The 18,463-nt window shown below is 32.9% G+C and overlaps 1 protein-coding gene across 1 annotated transcript in view; it reads right to left on the bottom strand.

Annotated features, from left to right (window-relative positions):
- Positions 1–18,463, bottom strand: part of LOC149807741 (P-selectin-like) — a 75,464-nt gene that overhangs the window by 40,753 nt on the left and 16,248 nt on the right. Inside the window, exons 4-5 of the mRNA XM_089959839.1 lie at positions 10,128–10,220; positions 7,444–7,635 (exon numbers count right to left, since the gene is read on the bottom strand). Of these exons, the coding sequence (XP_089815965.1) occupies positions 7,444–7,635; positions 10,128–10,220 (285 nt within the window). The remainder of the gene's footprint in view (positions 1–7,443; positions 7,636–10,127; positions 10,221–18,463) is intronic.

The following is an 18,463-nucleotide window of genomic DNA, read 5'->3' as shown; positions in this document are numbered from 1 at the left end:
AAGTATGAGAGGGATCACACCAATAAACAGCAGAGCCAAATGGCACAGAAAGATAAGTGGGGGATAAAAGACAATATTTTTGTTTTGAAAGATGTATTGATGACAGAAAAGAAGATACTTCCAATATATGCAACAGCAGTCAGACAACATGCAAAGGTATGTTTTCAATGTCATGATATTTGACAATTGATTGAATATTTTCTTTTAATTTGATAGTTATATTTTCAGTTGACTTTTTAATCTTATATAATGTAATTTCCATAAACAAAATGACATCAAACTTGTTAATTATAAACTAGTAAATTACTTTCTTTTAAAGATGGATGAATATTTTATATGAGATTTTCCAAGTCATACTTTTTGTTTTCAATTTATACAGTAAATGTGATTAGCTATATCAGTTATGTATGTAAAATGTGTTGGTTTTAACTGAGTTGCAGATTGAGTTTAAGCTTAAGAATGGCCTTATATATGTCAGTAAATATTCTTTCAAGGTATTTTATATACGAATTTGATGTATTGTGACTAGTACCACAATAATAACCCAAACAGACCTTTAGTCTAAAAGACAATAACATCATTAGGCTGGGTAATAAGAGTTGGAAGATATTCTCCATTTGGTCATTATGAAAGATACACAGTTGCAAGTCCGGTAATGTTAAATACTTCGACCATATATTTATTCATATTTGAAGCACTTGTGGAGAATTAAGTAAAAAAGAACCTCTTCAATATATGCTATGAATATTGGACACTGGTAGGAAGAATACAAAAGACATAATTTTTTATATATTGGATAAATGATTATAAAAGTACTTCATAACGAGGTCCACAAACATAGACCACACTTTAAGCAGGATGTGAGTTACCAAGGGAACTCCAAAAATTGGGAAAAAAAATCCCTTTGATATCAAGAAAACTGGGGGGGGGGAGGGGCAGTGTTATGGAACTGTTCTGTTTATTGACCAATTCCTCATTTTACAATCATGTCGATATTAATTTTTAATAACGTGCTTTTTCTAATGAAGTTGTTCTTTATTCTGTTTAAATAACATTTATTTTCAAAATGTCCAACATATGAAAGATCGTTCCAACTGGTTTCAACAACCTATCACGTGTTATGAATTAATTAATTGGAATTAATAATATGCAGGTTTGCAAGTTATCAGGGCATGAGTTATAGAGGGAGCGGTGTACTTTGTTAGCTTAATTCCAAATGCACACATTATTTTGCCTATAATTTTGCAAATAAATGTTAGTGACTTTTTGGCATGATTCTGACTAACTTTATTAAATTCCATTGTACAGTTCAATACAAATCAATAAGGCCTAACATTTATCCCCATGATATGTATCTTTATGCCGATGTAAAGTTTACAGAGGTTTACTCATTCATGTAGTGGGTCTATGAGCCTTCTGTCTTTAGGACATTTGTGACCGAAAATTCAACATTTATATGCTTTAAAGTGTATGTTTCTCAAGATTATATCCTTAATTATTTCATCTTCACAGATTTTATGCAGTTGGTTTTTAGATTAGAAGTAACAAATTAATTTTTTTCTATCTTTGATTGCAGGAAGGAAAAGGATCAGAAAGCACAGACCAAGAGTTAGCTCTTGTTGAATACACCCACAATTTTTTGTATCTGGCCATTTTTTCAGATGAAAACACTTTATATTTTGTAAAGAACCAATAGCAAAAGTGCAAAAAAAGAAATTGGCATACAGCAAAATGTCAATGAAGCTAGATAAAAAAGGCAAACATATTATATATACAGCTTATCTAGCATGTAAATTGTTTGGACATGTCACCAAAGATATAATTTCAATGAAAAATATTAACAAGAAGTGGCTGGAAACTAGAATAAAAAATTATTTAAAATAAGTCTAACAATCTTGTCGCTGTGGCACAAAACTACAAAATTAATATTAGTCATATGACAAAAGTAAATTGCTGTACGATCTGTGTTATTTATTTTCCTTTTGAGACCGATTTGATTGTTTCAAGACATCACTATTTTGAACAAAACTTACAAACTTTTTCAATCTTTAATGCTAAAATATTAAACTTATGACAATCTCTATAGGAAGTATTTTGTACTATTTTGTGAAGACAGTTTATGCACACTTGTTACTGGTTGCTTCTTTACAAAGATATGATTGCGCTATTATAACCATTAGGGCTTTTCCATTTAAACATACATGGTACCCAGGGAAGGCAGTTTTTAAAAAATATATGTCATGGTACTTTGATTTCAACGAGTTCATATTAAAATTATAAGAAATTTCTAAATATCATCTATGGGTGAGTACCCCACTTTAAAAGTGCCTTCCCTTTGTCCCACATATGTTTTAATGGAACAGCCCTTATTATCTGGAACAAATGTTCATTATTCAGTTTAAAGTGACACACTTGTCAGGTATCTATCTATGCATTGATCATGGAAAGAAGGCTTAGCATGATCTTCAGGATGACAAACTTGATGTAGGGGTGACATCTTTCTTTGTATCCAGATATTATTTCAAAATAAAATCTATAACTAGTCACATTTAACATTAGCACCTCTTGGTATAAGCAAATATCAAATGATATGTAAATGTATTCAGGAATCACCTTAAATTTAATTAGGTATATGGTATGTTTGGCAATATAGTGATATTATCACATTCATATACACATTTACTGGGCGGCCAATGTGGGTATGTGAGAAAGCTTGCCAGTAGGTTCTTGAGGGTCGGTGGTTCTTTCCGGGGATTTCCCGGGTTCTTCCTCCACCATTAATACTGGCCGCCATGTATAGCCTATCGTGTGCTGAAAAATGGCATTAAACCCTACAACAACAACAACATTTACTGGGAGCACACAAAATATCAAATATGTCTTCATTTGCATCATCACCTGAACATATTTTCCCAGTAAAAACAAGCATTTTAAGCTGAAAAAGCTGCTGTTGTAATTGTTGTTTTGTTTATAAAATATACATTCTTATTGTATCTTTTCTGAAGGGTAAATCAATTGTATCTCAAAGTTGAATGAGAACTATGTCATTATTTTTGTCCATCTTGATTAATCTTATCAATAAAAGTGGACTTATTTTTGTGACCTCTTCATATGTGTATCATGTAACTACTGTTTGTGTTCTTTGAAAGCTAAAAGGAACATCACTGAAAGTTTCCACTGAATAGTTCAGTGTAAATCTAACTTTTTAAGCTCTATCATTAGGTAATGAATGTTTCAAAGTTGCTGCAATATTAACAGTATGCCTTTTTGACATGGACTCCCATTTTGATTAAAATGTGTCAGAAAATAATAATCGATGTGCTTTGATCTGGGATAAAAAATTTCCCCTTGGGATTACAGATCTGCATCAAACACTCAGCACAACCTTGTGTACCACTTTAAATTCTGAGCCAAGGATGGAATTTTCATAATTTAACATAGGCATATGATGGATTCTATTATTACTACCATGGGCAGTCTCCACTTGGGAGGGTAGTACATTTGATAATCAGTAGAGTAATATAATATAATAAGCATTTACAACTAATATTAAACACAAAGTTCAAGTTATATAGGAATAACAACAAATAATTTTTTTATATTCTGAAGGCAGTGTGAGGCATAGATCTAGTAATCTTACATCAGATATTTTAAACAACCAAATGAATGGTATACTGTTCCAATGCAAATAGGGTAATGTTGCTATTTGTGCTTTGGAATTAACGATATAGTATTTTTACTACACCAGGTTTTGCAAATCAAATAAGTTAGTGTTACACTGTTAAATGGAAATAGGGTAATACAACTAAATGAACAATGTAGTATTATCTCTACATCAAGTTTTGGAAATAAAGACAATCAGTTTTACAATGTGACCTTGAAATAAAGTAATCTTACTACACAAATTTGGTGATTGACAATGTAGCATGTTACTACATCATATTTTGGAGATCACAGACTCTGCTTTACAATGTCACATGTAAATAGGGTAATATTACTAGATGGGTTTGGTGGAGAGCTATGTGGTATTGTTACTACATCAGGCTTTGGGATCACAAAATCAGTGCCTAGAAATAGGGTACTGTTACTACATGGGTTTGGTGGAAGGCTATGCAGTATTGTTACTACATCAGGCTTGGAAATCACAAAACCAGTGCCCTAGAAATAGGGTATTGCTACTACATGGGTTTGGTGGAAGGCTATGTAGCATTGTTACTACATCAGATTTTGAAGAAAACAAATCAGTGCCTAGAAATAGGGTATTGTTACTACATGGGTCTGGTGGAGAGCTATCTTCTATTGTTGCTACGTCAGGTTTTAGAGATCACAGAATCAGTGCCTAGAAATAGGGTAATGTTACTACATGGGTTTGGTGGATGGCTGTGTAGTATTGTTACTGCATCAGGCTTGGAAATCACAAAACCAGTGCCCAAGAAATAGGGTATTGTTACTACATGGGTTTGGTGGAAGGCTATGTAGTATTGTTACTACGTCAGGTTTGTAAATCGCAAAACCAGTGCACTAGAAATAGGGTATTGTTACTACATGGGTATGGTGGAGAGCCATGTAGTATTGTTACTACATCAGGCTTTGGAGATCACAAAATCAGTGCCTAGAAATAGGGTATTGTTACTACATGGGTTTGGTGGAAGGCTATGTAGTATTGTTACTACATCAGATTTTGAAGAAAACAAATCAATGCCTAGAAATAGGGTATTGTTACTACATGACTTTGGTGGAGAGCTATGTAGTATTGTTGCTACATCAGGTTTTAGAGATCACAAAATCAGTGGTGGGAAATAGGGTATTGTTAATGCATATCTTTGGGAATTAACCATGTAGTATTGTTACTAGTACGTTTACTAGTACAACATGATTCACTTTACAACTTCTTGTGCTTCTTCTTATTAAACTTGATATTGTATGTACAGGGTTTAAAATTCCTTTAAAAAGGACAAGCAAGCAATTCTTTTTTTATTCTGACAGTCATTTAGTATAGAATGCCTTCTGCAGTTATTCTTAAATAGCAAATAACATTACATGGTGGCAGCGGTAAAAACACAGGATTAAAATTATCAGAGTGCAAGAGGCTTCATTTCAATTTACAAATCCGGACAAATTTTACTTTTCGAGACCTGAAACTGGGGAAAAGTGGTTTCAGCGTTTTGAACGCTTTCGTCAAGCGTCTGGACCTGGTTAAAAAGAGGAAGAAATTCAGGCGAATACCTTGATTTATTCCATGGGAAGTGAGGCTGATTAATTTTGTCTTCGTTCAACCTGACAGAGGAAGATCAAAATAAGTGGAAGCCCGTGGCAGATAGGTTCGTGTGCTATTTCATTCCAAAAAGGAATGTAATTTTTGAAAGGGCAACATTTAATCAAAGAAAACAGGAAGAGGGAAAAATAGTGGACAGTTTTGCTACAGCTATCTACGTGTTAGCAGATAGATGTAATTTCGGGCCGTTATATGATGAAATGATCAGAGATCGACTTGTAGTTGGACTGCGAGATTCAAAACTGTGAGAAAAATTGCAGTTAGATGTGAATCTAACTCTAGAGTGTACCGTCAGTCAAGCTCGACAATATGAAGATGTGAAAAAGCAACGAACAACTATACGAGCAAGTGGAGAACTAATGACTGAAATGGATTCAGCAAAATCGTCTTCACTGAAATATGGGAAACAACAACATAGAATCTTAAATGTTTAAAAAAATGATGACAGCAGAAGAGGATGCATGAGATGTGGAAAGAAAGTTAATCATTCTCGAGACCAATGTCCAGAAAAAGAAGCAGAATACCACAAGTGTAAGAAAAGAGGACACTACGCAAAACGCTGTCTGTCAATAGTGCAGCTGAAATGGAAACACCGAAAGGCGTAATAAGAGAAATTTAATTCCCATGCCTACTACATTATCGGAACCAATAAAAGTTACTATCAAACACTGATACATTGAATGACTCAGATGAAAACAAAGCAGTGCCAGCTAGTCCAAACGGATATTTCACGTGTTCGGGAAGATTGTGAAAACCACCTGAGAGACTAAACTTGTAAAATTGAAGCTGATGTAGCTTGTTTAGAAATGTGGTTAACAGATCATGTTTCGTTTTAATGTAAACTTCCAAGGAAGAGAGATGTAGTGTAAGCCTTAATTTAATTAGCTTCGAAATATCACTTGACAGCAAAAGTAATCAGATATTCCACACCAACAGCTGGTTTATGGGTTTATGTTATACATTCACCAGGCTTTAAGTTCTATGGGAAATATACCCTCAGGCAGTCTATACTCCCCTTACGAGCTGTATTTGACGTCTTGTATTTTATAAATAGTATAGAACGCCTTCTGCAGTTATTCTTCAATAACAAATACAATTACAGTATCATCAGTCTTACTGGTAACAGTTTAGTTTTCCCGGTTTTAATTTGAGAGGATTTATTTATTTGAAATATTTACTGTAATTACAATGTGCTCTTTGATTGTATGACTAAAGCAATGTTTTATATTTTTTGAACGTATTCAATGCCGTTTTGGATTATGCCATCTAAATATGGTAGCACTATTATTAAGTCAACATTATATCAGATTGTTTGCACATAAACACATTCTAAATTGGAATTAATTTGGAATTCCGCTAGAATGCATTCGGAGTACCTATATAGTGTTGTACTTCCGCTTTAGCTATTATGACTATTTGAGATTGATTCAGAATAGAGTAAGTTCTTTTTAAAGTTTAAATCTGCATTTAAGGTAAGTAAATTATTTCTTGACTTTGTTCTTGTTCGCTCTTTGTGTTAGTTAAATTAAGCCCAAAAAGTAGCAACAAAATGTAAATTGTATGGATTGCTTAGTATGACTTCGTAAGGTCTATACGACCAGTTTCTAATTTAACGATGCTACAAAATTGCATCTGATAAGAGAAGACGCAAGATACTTCGTTACTGCTAAGGTACGGGGTGGGGGTTAAGTCATTGCAAAATTAAAATAATGTATTTTCCGGCTGATTTATCAACCTTGTTTTCTAACATGATCTGCATTGTGGGAGTTAGTATCCTTTGTTTGATAAAAGAAAACAAATATAGTTGCATTGTGGGCATTAAGGTTTATGTGTTCCTTTATATCGGTACGACAATAAAGGTGTTGGTGACATATATGCTAGGCATTTGCTTTTGAAGAATTAATTTTCGCTTCTAATAGATTTCTAAACGAGTGCTTAAGAATTATTCCTTTTTCGGATCGGTTGGGTGACGATTGGACCAAAAGGAAACTAAAATTTAGTGTTGGGTGAACTGCGTAGAATATTACGATAATTTTATTCATTTTCAACGAATCACAAATATTCTATTTCAAACAAAATATTATTTATTCTATACATTTGCTTTTTGGATCATTTTGATACCGATAGGAAGCCGAAGCATTATGAAATTATAAAACGACTGCATTTACCAGTGCAACGTCCAAGAGTTCCGTTCCATGATCCAGACTCAAGGCAACGCAGAAATGTGTCTCCAAATGATTGGTATCCCTTAGCACATGTCATCAGAACTGTCGAATTGAATGTCTTTCTCTTCCCCTCAATCCCATTTTCATATCTGAGATTGCCATGAGTTGGTGCCATTAGATCCATGCACTGTATTGCTTAAATTATTTTATGCATATATTCATTAAAATGAAATACATACCACGAATATTATATTCCTATGTGTTCTATATGATACATGGTGCAGGCATTAACAATGGTGCATATAATGTTCAACAAATACACGAAGAAATACTGAAATAAATATTAATATGAAACAACGTGAAGACATTCCGAATGAAAAAGAAAACTACCATTTCCCAGCAATTGTGATATTTTCAATAATCTAAAAGTATTAATTGCAATTATTATGATTAGGGTCGTATCCTAGTCCTATTGAATTTTAAGTATTGGTTCTAAAGGTTCAGTTGATATGTTGATATCCTTTTTGTCGAGCATTCTAACGACATACGTGCGGTCTGAAAATTGATAATTCCATGGCGTTAGCATTACCTTCTTTAACGTCTGTAATATGAACAATTCATTTGTTTAACTTTCACGTTATATAATAATTCTAGTCTTCAAGTGGTGGGTATTCATGTTTTCTGTTCAAACGGAGAGGCTATTAAGTACGTGTAAAATAATATTCCAATCATATCCGACTTCGAAGATTATAAAATGTCCATTAATAGATTATATAACCGTTAATGCCCTCAAAATGAAGTCCGACTAGTGTAAAATTACATCAAAGTTTTAACGACATTTCGTTTAAAAAATATTTATTAAAGAAAATATCGTCCCGTTGTTATGGTAGTAAACATTTTTGCTTGGATCTGAATCAAGGAAATGGGTAATATCCATGAGAGATACCTGCTCTTCCTATGTTTTACACGTTCTTTTCTAAATGTTTAGTAAGGGACCTGACCTTGTTTAGAACGTAAAATATTATGTAAATGAATTTTATTGGAACATTGCCCTTCCCGCTCTTGCTTACATTATATTTAATTTTGTATATAAAGGTAGTCATAAAAAAGTTACTCATTCCATATCGTCTCATCATTACTAGTGTGATTATTTTTAGTTGTCTCAGTTTTAATTTGAGAGGATTTTGTATTTAAATTTTTAAATGTAATTACAATGTGCTACTTGATTTTAGGACTAAATCAATATTTTAGATTTATTTTGAACGTTTTCAATGACGTTTTGGATTAAGCTATTAACATATGCGAACACTATTTTTACGTCAACACTATGTCATATTATTCGGACATAAATACATTCCAAATTAGAGTTAATTCAGAATTCCGCTTAAATTCATTCGGGGTACTCTTATTTAAATTTATATTGGCCTCATTTACACATTAGTAGCATAGCATTCCCTTAACGATTCATATAATTGTTCTTTAGAATACGTTGCACAGCAATGAAGTTTCTTTCATCCTATTTACAAAACTTACACTTCAGGGAAAGGAAAACAATTAAAATCGTTCAAAAGGTGTACATCTATTCACAAAATCATTTTCAAGTCCATGATTGCAGACTGCTGCACATTTGCAAAGAAATTAAAATGACATTTCAAACTTTTCTGCATTTGAGATTACCTTGATTTGGTGGTGTTTAATGTCATAAATCAATTCCAAATTTATGTGCTAAATAGACTTAATAGTTATCAACGCTATTTATATGTATCCATCATCTTACTATTAATCATATTTATAAATATCTGATTTTAGTTTGGCAGGAAAAGAATCCATTAAGAAAGTATAATAACCATTGCTATTTGTGTCAAATAATAAATAATCGATCATGTGTGTCTTCTCTGATATATTTTACATTTATGCGGTTTTACCTTAGATAAATATTACAAATTTACGTACCTTGCCAGACTAGGAATGTACTTTCATAAACATTACTTTGAACTTCACATTAAGCGATATAATTGTTTTGTTTCGCTTGAGATAGAAGGATAATTTAATAGACCCTCTTCCTCTTCCTACATTATCAAATACATGGATTTAGCCGTACATAATATTAAACAAGTCAAAGAAAAGATAAAAAATAGGAATAACACAAGGAGATAAACTAAATAGTAAAACTAGGAAATATTACACAAAATAATGCAAACTAACAATGAAATATTTCATAAATATATTATGTCTAGTATGACATATTTGTCTCAGTATTTTAAATTTCTAGAAGTCGAGACCACTTTAGATACAATCGTAGGTTTCTGAGCACGATTGATTTAGCTTCCTACTTCAAAGATATCACTTCTAACCCAATATAGTCATGGAATGTTATTTATGTGAAAATATTTAGCTCTAAATGAATTCACTAATAACGTATAAGTCAAATAAGAGGGGATACCTTAAATGTTCTCACATGAAGCCTTTTCAATTGATTAAAGATCAAAAAGAAATATTGTCTTCCGTATCAACTGGTCTATATCGATTTAATTAATTGCAATTCAGATGTCTATATGTTTATATATTTATACGTCTGTAGTTCAACAGAGACGTATTTTCTTCAACCAGAAACTACTTCAAACAAACTCAAAAAGGTTTGCATAAAGACAAAATAACACCTGTTTCACAATGTTTTCCAGTGAAACCTCCATAGCAATCGCAGCTGAAACTTCCTTGAGTATTTATGCATTTTCCGTTGTTGTTACAAAAACTGTCTCCATGTTTGCATTCATCCACGTCTGGAAAAATATATATGAATATTGCTTCATTTTCTGTCTTCAAACTATAGTTTCCGTCTTATTCCATGAGAGTACTGTATACTTGTAAAGTATAATTGGTAACAAATGCTATCCGTATAAATAAATATATTTTGTTTATGGTAAATAAAGCTGCAAAGTTGTTTATTTGTACTTCAACCCATTTCTTTCTCGTCTTAATCCACGTCAGGAGCGTTATATACAATGCTTGACATTTTGTCCCACACAAACATAAATTTATATCTTTGTGGCTATATTGATATATGTTTTAGAACAAGATATCATCATGAAGTGCTGGTTATGCTAGTTTTAAATTTCTAATGACCACATATATATCACTGTCAATAATTACTACGTATCTTTGACGACTTCCTTTGCACTAATATTTAGCATAAGCTGACAAATGTTATAAACCTTCAGTAATTAAAAACTAAATTGTTTAGCGTTGATATTCAGATGGACGTTTGACTGTGTCTTATTTTAACCACTGATAACCCATGTCCCATCTTTTTTAAGAGAGTGATATCACAAAATATGGGCAATGTACTTGTGCACAGACGTTGCTAAGTGACATGACAGCTCAGTTTAGTATAATCGGTGTACATGAGAGGCAATGATTGAAGACATTATGCTAAAGAACTTTTACATTTCGTACCATTATATCATAATATAATACAAGTTTGTAACTTAAAATCACAAGGCATGTTGATCGTCCTTAATATGGATTGTAAGTACCTTTTTTTAACAACTGAGTCATCATTAAAATGTTAGCTCTAATTAGCTTCTTGGAGTATATATTGAGTAGATAACATGGATTGAGCTGCGGCCTTTGTTTGACCAATGAAACGCGTGGTTTCTTAAATAAAATGTTATGGAAATTGGTCATATATTTTCTTATCTCTTGTATCCATTTCAGTTATATGTAAAACAAAAGTGTCGAAACACAACATCGAAAGTTGACGTAATCGGCCTTTTTATGACGATAATGTGAGGTTTGTCACAGGAGGAAAAGGAATATAATATGTTGAGGGAAAACACCAAAAGCGATAGTGTTTTAATTCAAAGATACCAATGGGTTAATCAATGGATCTAGACTGAACTCCAGAACCCATCCAATATCTTAGTATTTTTGAGAGAAGAATTTTTGTATGATATTGAGCTATAACTTTGCTTATCTCTTCAATTATGTGTTATGCGAACATCTTAATGTTCGCAAATGGTTCGGTAAAATGCAGTATTTGGCTAATTGGGGCGAAAGTGTAAGGCTAGTCTTTGGGAATCAAATAAAAAATCAATTGTAATATTTAAATTTGGCTGACATTAACGTTTATATTTTTCTCACACAAATTAGCAATATATAAATCATAAGTCCCTATTTTAGATCTTATCATAAACTGAGTAACATATTTTGTGATTTTGTAGCTGACTTAGTCATATTTTTTTGTTGTTGATGTTTATATAAATTTAATCACACATATTTTGTGCTTTTGTTGCTTGTCATCCGTCCTTCTGGCTAGCTCTGCTATAATATTGTGTTCTTTTGTTTGGCAACTACGATTATGTATTGACATTAGCCGCCCGTTTATCTCCAACGTTTTTGCACCAGCTGTATTGTCGTCAACTAACACTTAAATGCCTTAGTCATTTTTTATTTTTCTAGATGTTTAAGTCTTGTTGTTGATATTGGAGATTCACATGAGCGTATTGTAACACCTAGAAGATATTTCAGTTTTATCCATGTCCGTCTCTAAGGCAGTTATCACACTGCTTACCTACAGCCATGTTTTGGGTATTTATCACATTAAAAGTTTGCAAAACGTATACTGCTCTGGGAGGCAGTAATTAATATCTCAATAAATACATTTTGAATAACTGCAATCTTCACGATCACTGATGTGATTCTGCAGTTCTGTCATGATTATTTTATGTTTTTGATTCTAGAATATTGTCTTGTCAACTTACTCTCCTCTTGGTTTGTACCTATCAATGTATTATCCTTCAAAACATGTGCGTTTCATTTGGACATGTCCATTTCGAAATAATTATTTTACCAACTGGATCAAAATGTTCAATAGCATCTGCTATATGTGTAATTCGTTGGTTGTTTAGGTCTCATTTATTGTATTTTGTTTCATATAATGCAACATCTCAAATGTCTAACCAAAGTTATATCATAAACTGTCATAGAAAAGTATGCTTACATCAAACTTTGAAACGCATTTTGCATGCTATGTTTATCACATATGTTTATCACTAATGCATAATTTTGCGGGAACCCTTTAAAAACTTAAAACCGAACATGGCGGCTTTCACTATACTAAATGCGACACTGAAAAATAATTTGCCTGACCTTACTACGGTGGAAACTTATCGCCTTGATTTCTCCACTTATAATGCCGATATTCAACGCATGCACGTTTCCACTTTGGACATGTTGGTATGTGGTATTTACGGCATATGATACAACATTATAGTGAAAACATTTAAAAGAGAACGACTCTTTCAAATATGTCCCGTTACGTTGCAGTAATTATTGGTGTCATCTGTTTGTCTAATAAAGTACTTAACTTTAAAGCTTGAACCTTTCACAAAATGTTTCGGAATAAATAACTGCTTCTACATATGGTTAGTTATTGAATTCTACCAACTAGGATTTGTAATGCGTTATATAGTCTGCCTTATATTTACAATGAATGACAATAACTTTAAAATGTGGTTTTAAACACCCAACAATAATAAATTTGACTATTTCAGCATCAGTCATTCCATCTCTCATTGATCGCAGACATTTCAGAGTCATACAATCAGCCATGAATTTATATGATGTGTGTGTGTGTGTGACTTAGATTTTTAACGTAGCTTTAACAATTTTCCAGTCATATCGCTACGATGTCTGCAGTGTGGCAGTTTATAGTGATGTCTAGCACTGGGGCATCATGCCGCAGACATGTAGCATGATGTCCCACCCAGGAATGTTATCCTGACACCAGGCCGACTAGTCCTAACAGTAACCTCTTAATGCTGAGTGCCAAGCGAGGCAGCTGTTAGTACCATTATTGAACGTCTTGGTATGGCTCGCCCAGGGATCGAACCCACGACCTCCCGTTCCTGAGGCGAAAGCTTTAACCACTAGGCCACCTGAGCGGTGAAATGAATATGGTGTATATTTCATTATTGTTATTATTGTAATATAACGTTGCGTTTCTCATAGTATGAAATGTCTTAATAACCGATGACAAGAGCTACGCGCTGAAATAAATGTTATACTTTGCCATCCCTGTTGTCAAACAGATTTATAAAATGCGAGCATTTGTATGGTTTCCCAGCTGTGATTATGGCTCTTTTCATTTATGTTACAAAAAAGGAAACAGTTAACGTTTCAAAAATTAATACATATATATTTTAAATTAGCCTTTTTACTTCTGCTATTATAATACAACATGCTTATGTGGAAATCTTTCCCTACGTTTTTATTTATGTATACATTATATCAATCTTCTTTGCGTTTGCCGATAACACAACTTTCAATGTTGATTACCCACTAGATTTTAACTGAAAGATTTTGCTACAAACTCTACCAAACTTGTATCAAATATAATAAACGCTTGTCGTGCCAGAAAGAGTCTTGTTATTCTTCTGATTTCTAAACGAGCAGCTGCTGTAACCATTCCATCTGAAGCTGTTGCCAAATTAAACTATACTCTGTTAATAATGTAGATGTTTTTGATGCCGTCTTCGAACATGTTTCTACTATTTGTTGTCTACTATCAGAGAATTGTTCGTTGTGTTGAGCGTTTGCGACCTAAGCTAATGATGTTGTTCTATGGGTGGTAATAATGCTTACATTGGTAATACATTTGGCATATCTCCCAATCTGAATCTAAAGAAGAGCAAAACACTGATAATATAGACTACAAGATATTGGTACAACGGAAAGGTCATAGTGAAATCCCGTGTGTAAACTCCGAAATCGACAAATGAAGAAACACGGTAAGATGATGGAGAATATCGCATTAAGATATTTTAAATCAATATGTACAGAGGTCCAATGAATTGACGCTGTTTTTGTAATTCAACGACTAGCTACTGGTAATAACCAGCTCGTGGTCTTCAATTTTATTTCATATTTAAGGTATACATATAGCCACAGTAATTTATGTTAGTAATCAGAATAGATATAAACCACTGTTACTCTTCTTTGAAGCTGTCGTGGTTTATGAAGGAATGGCTGTTCAAATTTGATTTTTCACTATATTCAAGATCTGTTAGTACTTTCTATATGATCGTCACACTTTTAGGTAATGCAATTTTACACGATTCTGATTTCTTGTAAACGAATGATTTAATACTCCAAGTTAAGGAAAACATACACACTTGAGAATCTTAATGGAGGGAATGTATCCATCAAATAATCTGGAGTTCTTATTTCATCAATTTGTATAGACTGTGTTCTAATGCATTATATAAGAAAACAATTAGATATATGTTTTCTACGTCTAAGAGAAACCAGTCGCCAAGCCTGTTTGAAAACGCTAATGGGATATATGAAGGCAGACATAATTAACATCATCATCACTCAACAGACAAAAACACTCAAAAAAGGATAGCTGACTAAACACAATAACGACAATGCAGATCAGAAACAGTATGCATAATAAGTTAGAAAATTGTACGAAAAATGAAACGTTTCCTACAACGATCATTCAGTAGTTACATTTAGTTGTCTAAGTGACCTAAGCAAGAGAAACCTTTCGATATTGCTTCAAAGTTCAGTGAAAATGGATCATATTTACCACTAACATACAAGTAATGTCTAAACTGAGCAAATTTATACCACTTTAAAGGTGTCATATATTTAGTCAATAATTATCTCATGGCATACCTGTGTCTAGGCGTTTTACCTTTGTTTCTTAATCACAACGACAAGATGTAACGATGGGATAAATATCTCAAGAATTAGTGGATGTATACTCTATTAATCTCTCTCTCATCCTCTCTTGCATTCTTTGGAAGTATCAGTGCTTATCAGACGCCACAGTAGAGATTGCTCATCACCGTTTAACACTGAAAATATTCATCTTGATCATTAAAAAAGCAAATGACCCAAACAGTACTAATTAAGTATAAAGAGGACTTGCTGATTGGCGAAAATGGACACAATGTTTCTTTAATGCGTGTAATTTAATAAAAAAGCTAAAACCAATTTCGTTTTCAAAGATACATCCATTGCACTTGTGAAAGAGGACGTATAAAGACACATCCATTGCACTTGTGAAAGAGGACGTATGCAATCTGAATTAGGGTTTGACTTCTTTAATTCATATTCTAGATCATGCATGTGTTTGAAACGATATTTTAAAGTTAGATTTGTTGTTGCGGTTCTGTGGCATTTTGTTTTAAAATTCCAGCTATGTTCAATATTTATTATCAACTTTCTTTCTTTATAGTATTATACTTTTCAAATCAACATCCGAGAAATTTGCAAGTTGATATCTGCACTGTATATAGCAAAGTTTGTTTTGCTAATGCTGGAAAATACTTGACGTTTCTAGACTGAACACTTTGTCAATAACTAATAAACCTAAATTTACTATGACCATTATTACGCCCGCTTATTATTAAACGGGGTTGTGGATACGCATAATTTCATAAATGGTTATTTAAGATGGAATATTTTTCCGATATTAACTTCTTACAAGGCGGTGTATCTCACATGTTTTCAAAATATGTATTAACCTAAAATGCCAGTTTTTATTTACTGTAATTACACAGACAATGGTTTCGAAAGCCAAATTGTCTTTTTATCAAACGCAGAAATAAAACATGAAGCACCCCCCCCCACAGACATGTTCTTCTTTATCAATTAGAATACCCTAATAACCTAATATTGTGCAATATGAACATCATAATTCAAGTTGGTTATGCAAGGTCGATTTCAATTACCGGTACGTGACACGCATAATCCATGAACCATATATGTTTTACAGTGACATCTGATCGTTATTGACTGTTGTTTGGAATAAATGTGGTTAAATGAGAGGTTCGTTTGTGCCCTTCATCGTAGGAGCTCAGATCAAACAGATTACAATAATTTCAAAGAACGATTTAAAAAGGAAAGCTCTCACTGCTAGACCCTCAGAGATATATATATATATATATATATATATATATATATATATATATATACAGAGAGAGAGAGAGAGAGAGAGAAATAGGGAGACAGAGAGAGAAAGAAAGATAGATAGATAGATAGATAGATAAAGGCGAATATCTGTTTGTCTTAACATATTTTGAAGAAAATAATGGTGGTCCCAAAACTGCCGTTAATCTCCTAAATGATTGGATTGTTAAGCGTGTTTTGTTTTATTGCATCAGATAAATTTATCAAACTTGCTCGAAATATGCGATATGTGGTTTTGGAGGCATATATGTTATATGCTCTTATAGAATCATAATCGTTACGTACTGATACATACGTCAACTGATGATCCTAGAGGTGGTACGCAAAATTCCAGGTCTAGCTTATTAGCATTCAAATTCCAATTCCAATCACACGAACACGCACAGGAATAAATAAAACAGATATCAAACTAAATAAAACATACAGGAATAAATAAAATAGATTCAGAAATAAATGTAACAAAAATAAACAAACTAGGATTGAAGCGATCACTGTTTCCGATCCTGGTAGAATATACAATTAAAAATCAAGTCCTTGGCGGACTACTTGATTAGAGATGTAGTTCTCGTCTATAGGACGATGCCGACAGTGCTTCAGCTGAAACAAACTCGAAGTACACTATTGGATGCCAGTGCTGCTCAGTATGTAATAATCGGACATTGATAAGACCGATAATTGCACTTGATCGCTTTGTTCCACCATCAGTTACCAATACAACAATAGTTGCTAATACAATAACAGCACAACAACTGATACACATTGCACGTAAGAGTAATGTAGGAATACCAAGAAGTACAAGAACAGTTGACATACTTGCGATATTATGTGCGCTTGAGGAGTTAATAGCCGACATGGTGATGAACCAGAAATGTATTGCATATGCTATTGCTACAGAAGTTGTTGAATATTGGCAAGAATGAGCACAGCAAAATCATTTACATGATTTTAAATTTCAAAACGATTGTTGTATATTAGGAGTTCGAGAGCCAAATATCCCATATAAACATAAAAACCAGGCAAAGACGCTTGACTATTAGCAAATATGATTCCTTGAATCACGTCGATTTTACACTTTTACACTCTGGAGTTAAATCACATATTATCCTTATTACGCATTTGGTTATCTCACTATGTCGTAAAAATCATGAGTTGTAAACCAGTACGCAAGTTGAACATATGGGTCAGGAGTTGATACATATATACTTTTGTGCATCAAAACAGAAATAATGAGGAGGAGCAGAATACAGAATAAATTATGACATTTATCGTAACTAAGACGACCGAACAACTCCTTTTTATATTCTTATCCCCACCAATCATGAACTAGAAGAACTTATAAATTTGTTCTTGAAAGGTCGCTGACACATTATTGACTACTAATAAAATGTAATAGCCAGATTGCAGCGAATATGGAAGGGAGATGTAGTGTAAACCTTAATTTAATAAGCTTTGAAATATCACATGACAGTAAAAGTAATCCGATATTCCAAACCAACAGATGGTTTATGTTATACAGACACTAGGCTTTATGTTCCATGGTAAATATACCCTCAGGGCAGTCTTTACTCCCCTTCCAAGCTGTATTGATGTCTTGTATTTAATAAATAGCATAGAACGCCTTCTGCAGTTATTCTTCAATAACAAATAAGATTACAGTATCATCAGTCTTGATGGGATCAATTTAGTTTTCCCGGTTTTAATTTAAGAGGATTTATTTACTTGAAATATTTACTGTAATTACAATGTGTTCTTTGATTGTATGTCTAAAGCAATGTTTTAGATTTATTTTGAACGCATTCAAGGACGTTTCGGATTATGCCATTTAAATATGGCAGCGCTATTATTAAGTCAACATTATATCAGATTGTTTGCACATAAACACATTCTAAATTGGAATTAATTCGGAATTCCGCTAGAATGCATTCGGAGTACCTATATAGTGTTGTACTTCCGCTATAGCTATTCTGACTATTTGAGATTAATTCAGAATAGAGCAAGTTCTTTTTAAAGTTTAAATTTGCATTTAAGATAAGTAAGTTATCTC

The sequence above is a fragment of the Sinohyriopsis cumingii genome, chromosome 1 (genome assembly GCF_028554795.1).
Source record: "Sinohyriopsis cumingii isolate HCF-2022 chromosome 1, ASM2855479v2, whole genome shotgun sequence".
Taxonomy (NCBI): Eukaryota; Metazoa; Mollusca; class Bivalvia; order Unionida; family Unionidae; genus Sinohyriopsis; species Sinohyriopsis cumingii.
The sequence above is the reverse complement of the archived record's forward strand: the minus strand, read 5'-3'. Positions and strand labels throughout refer to the sequence as shown.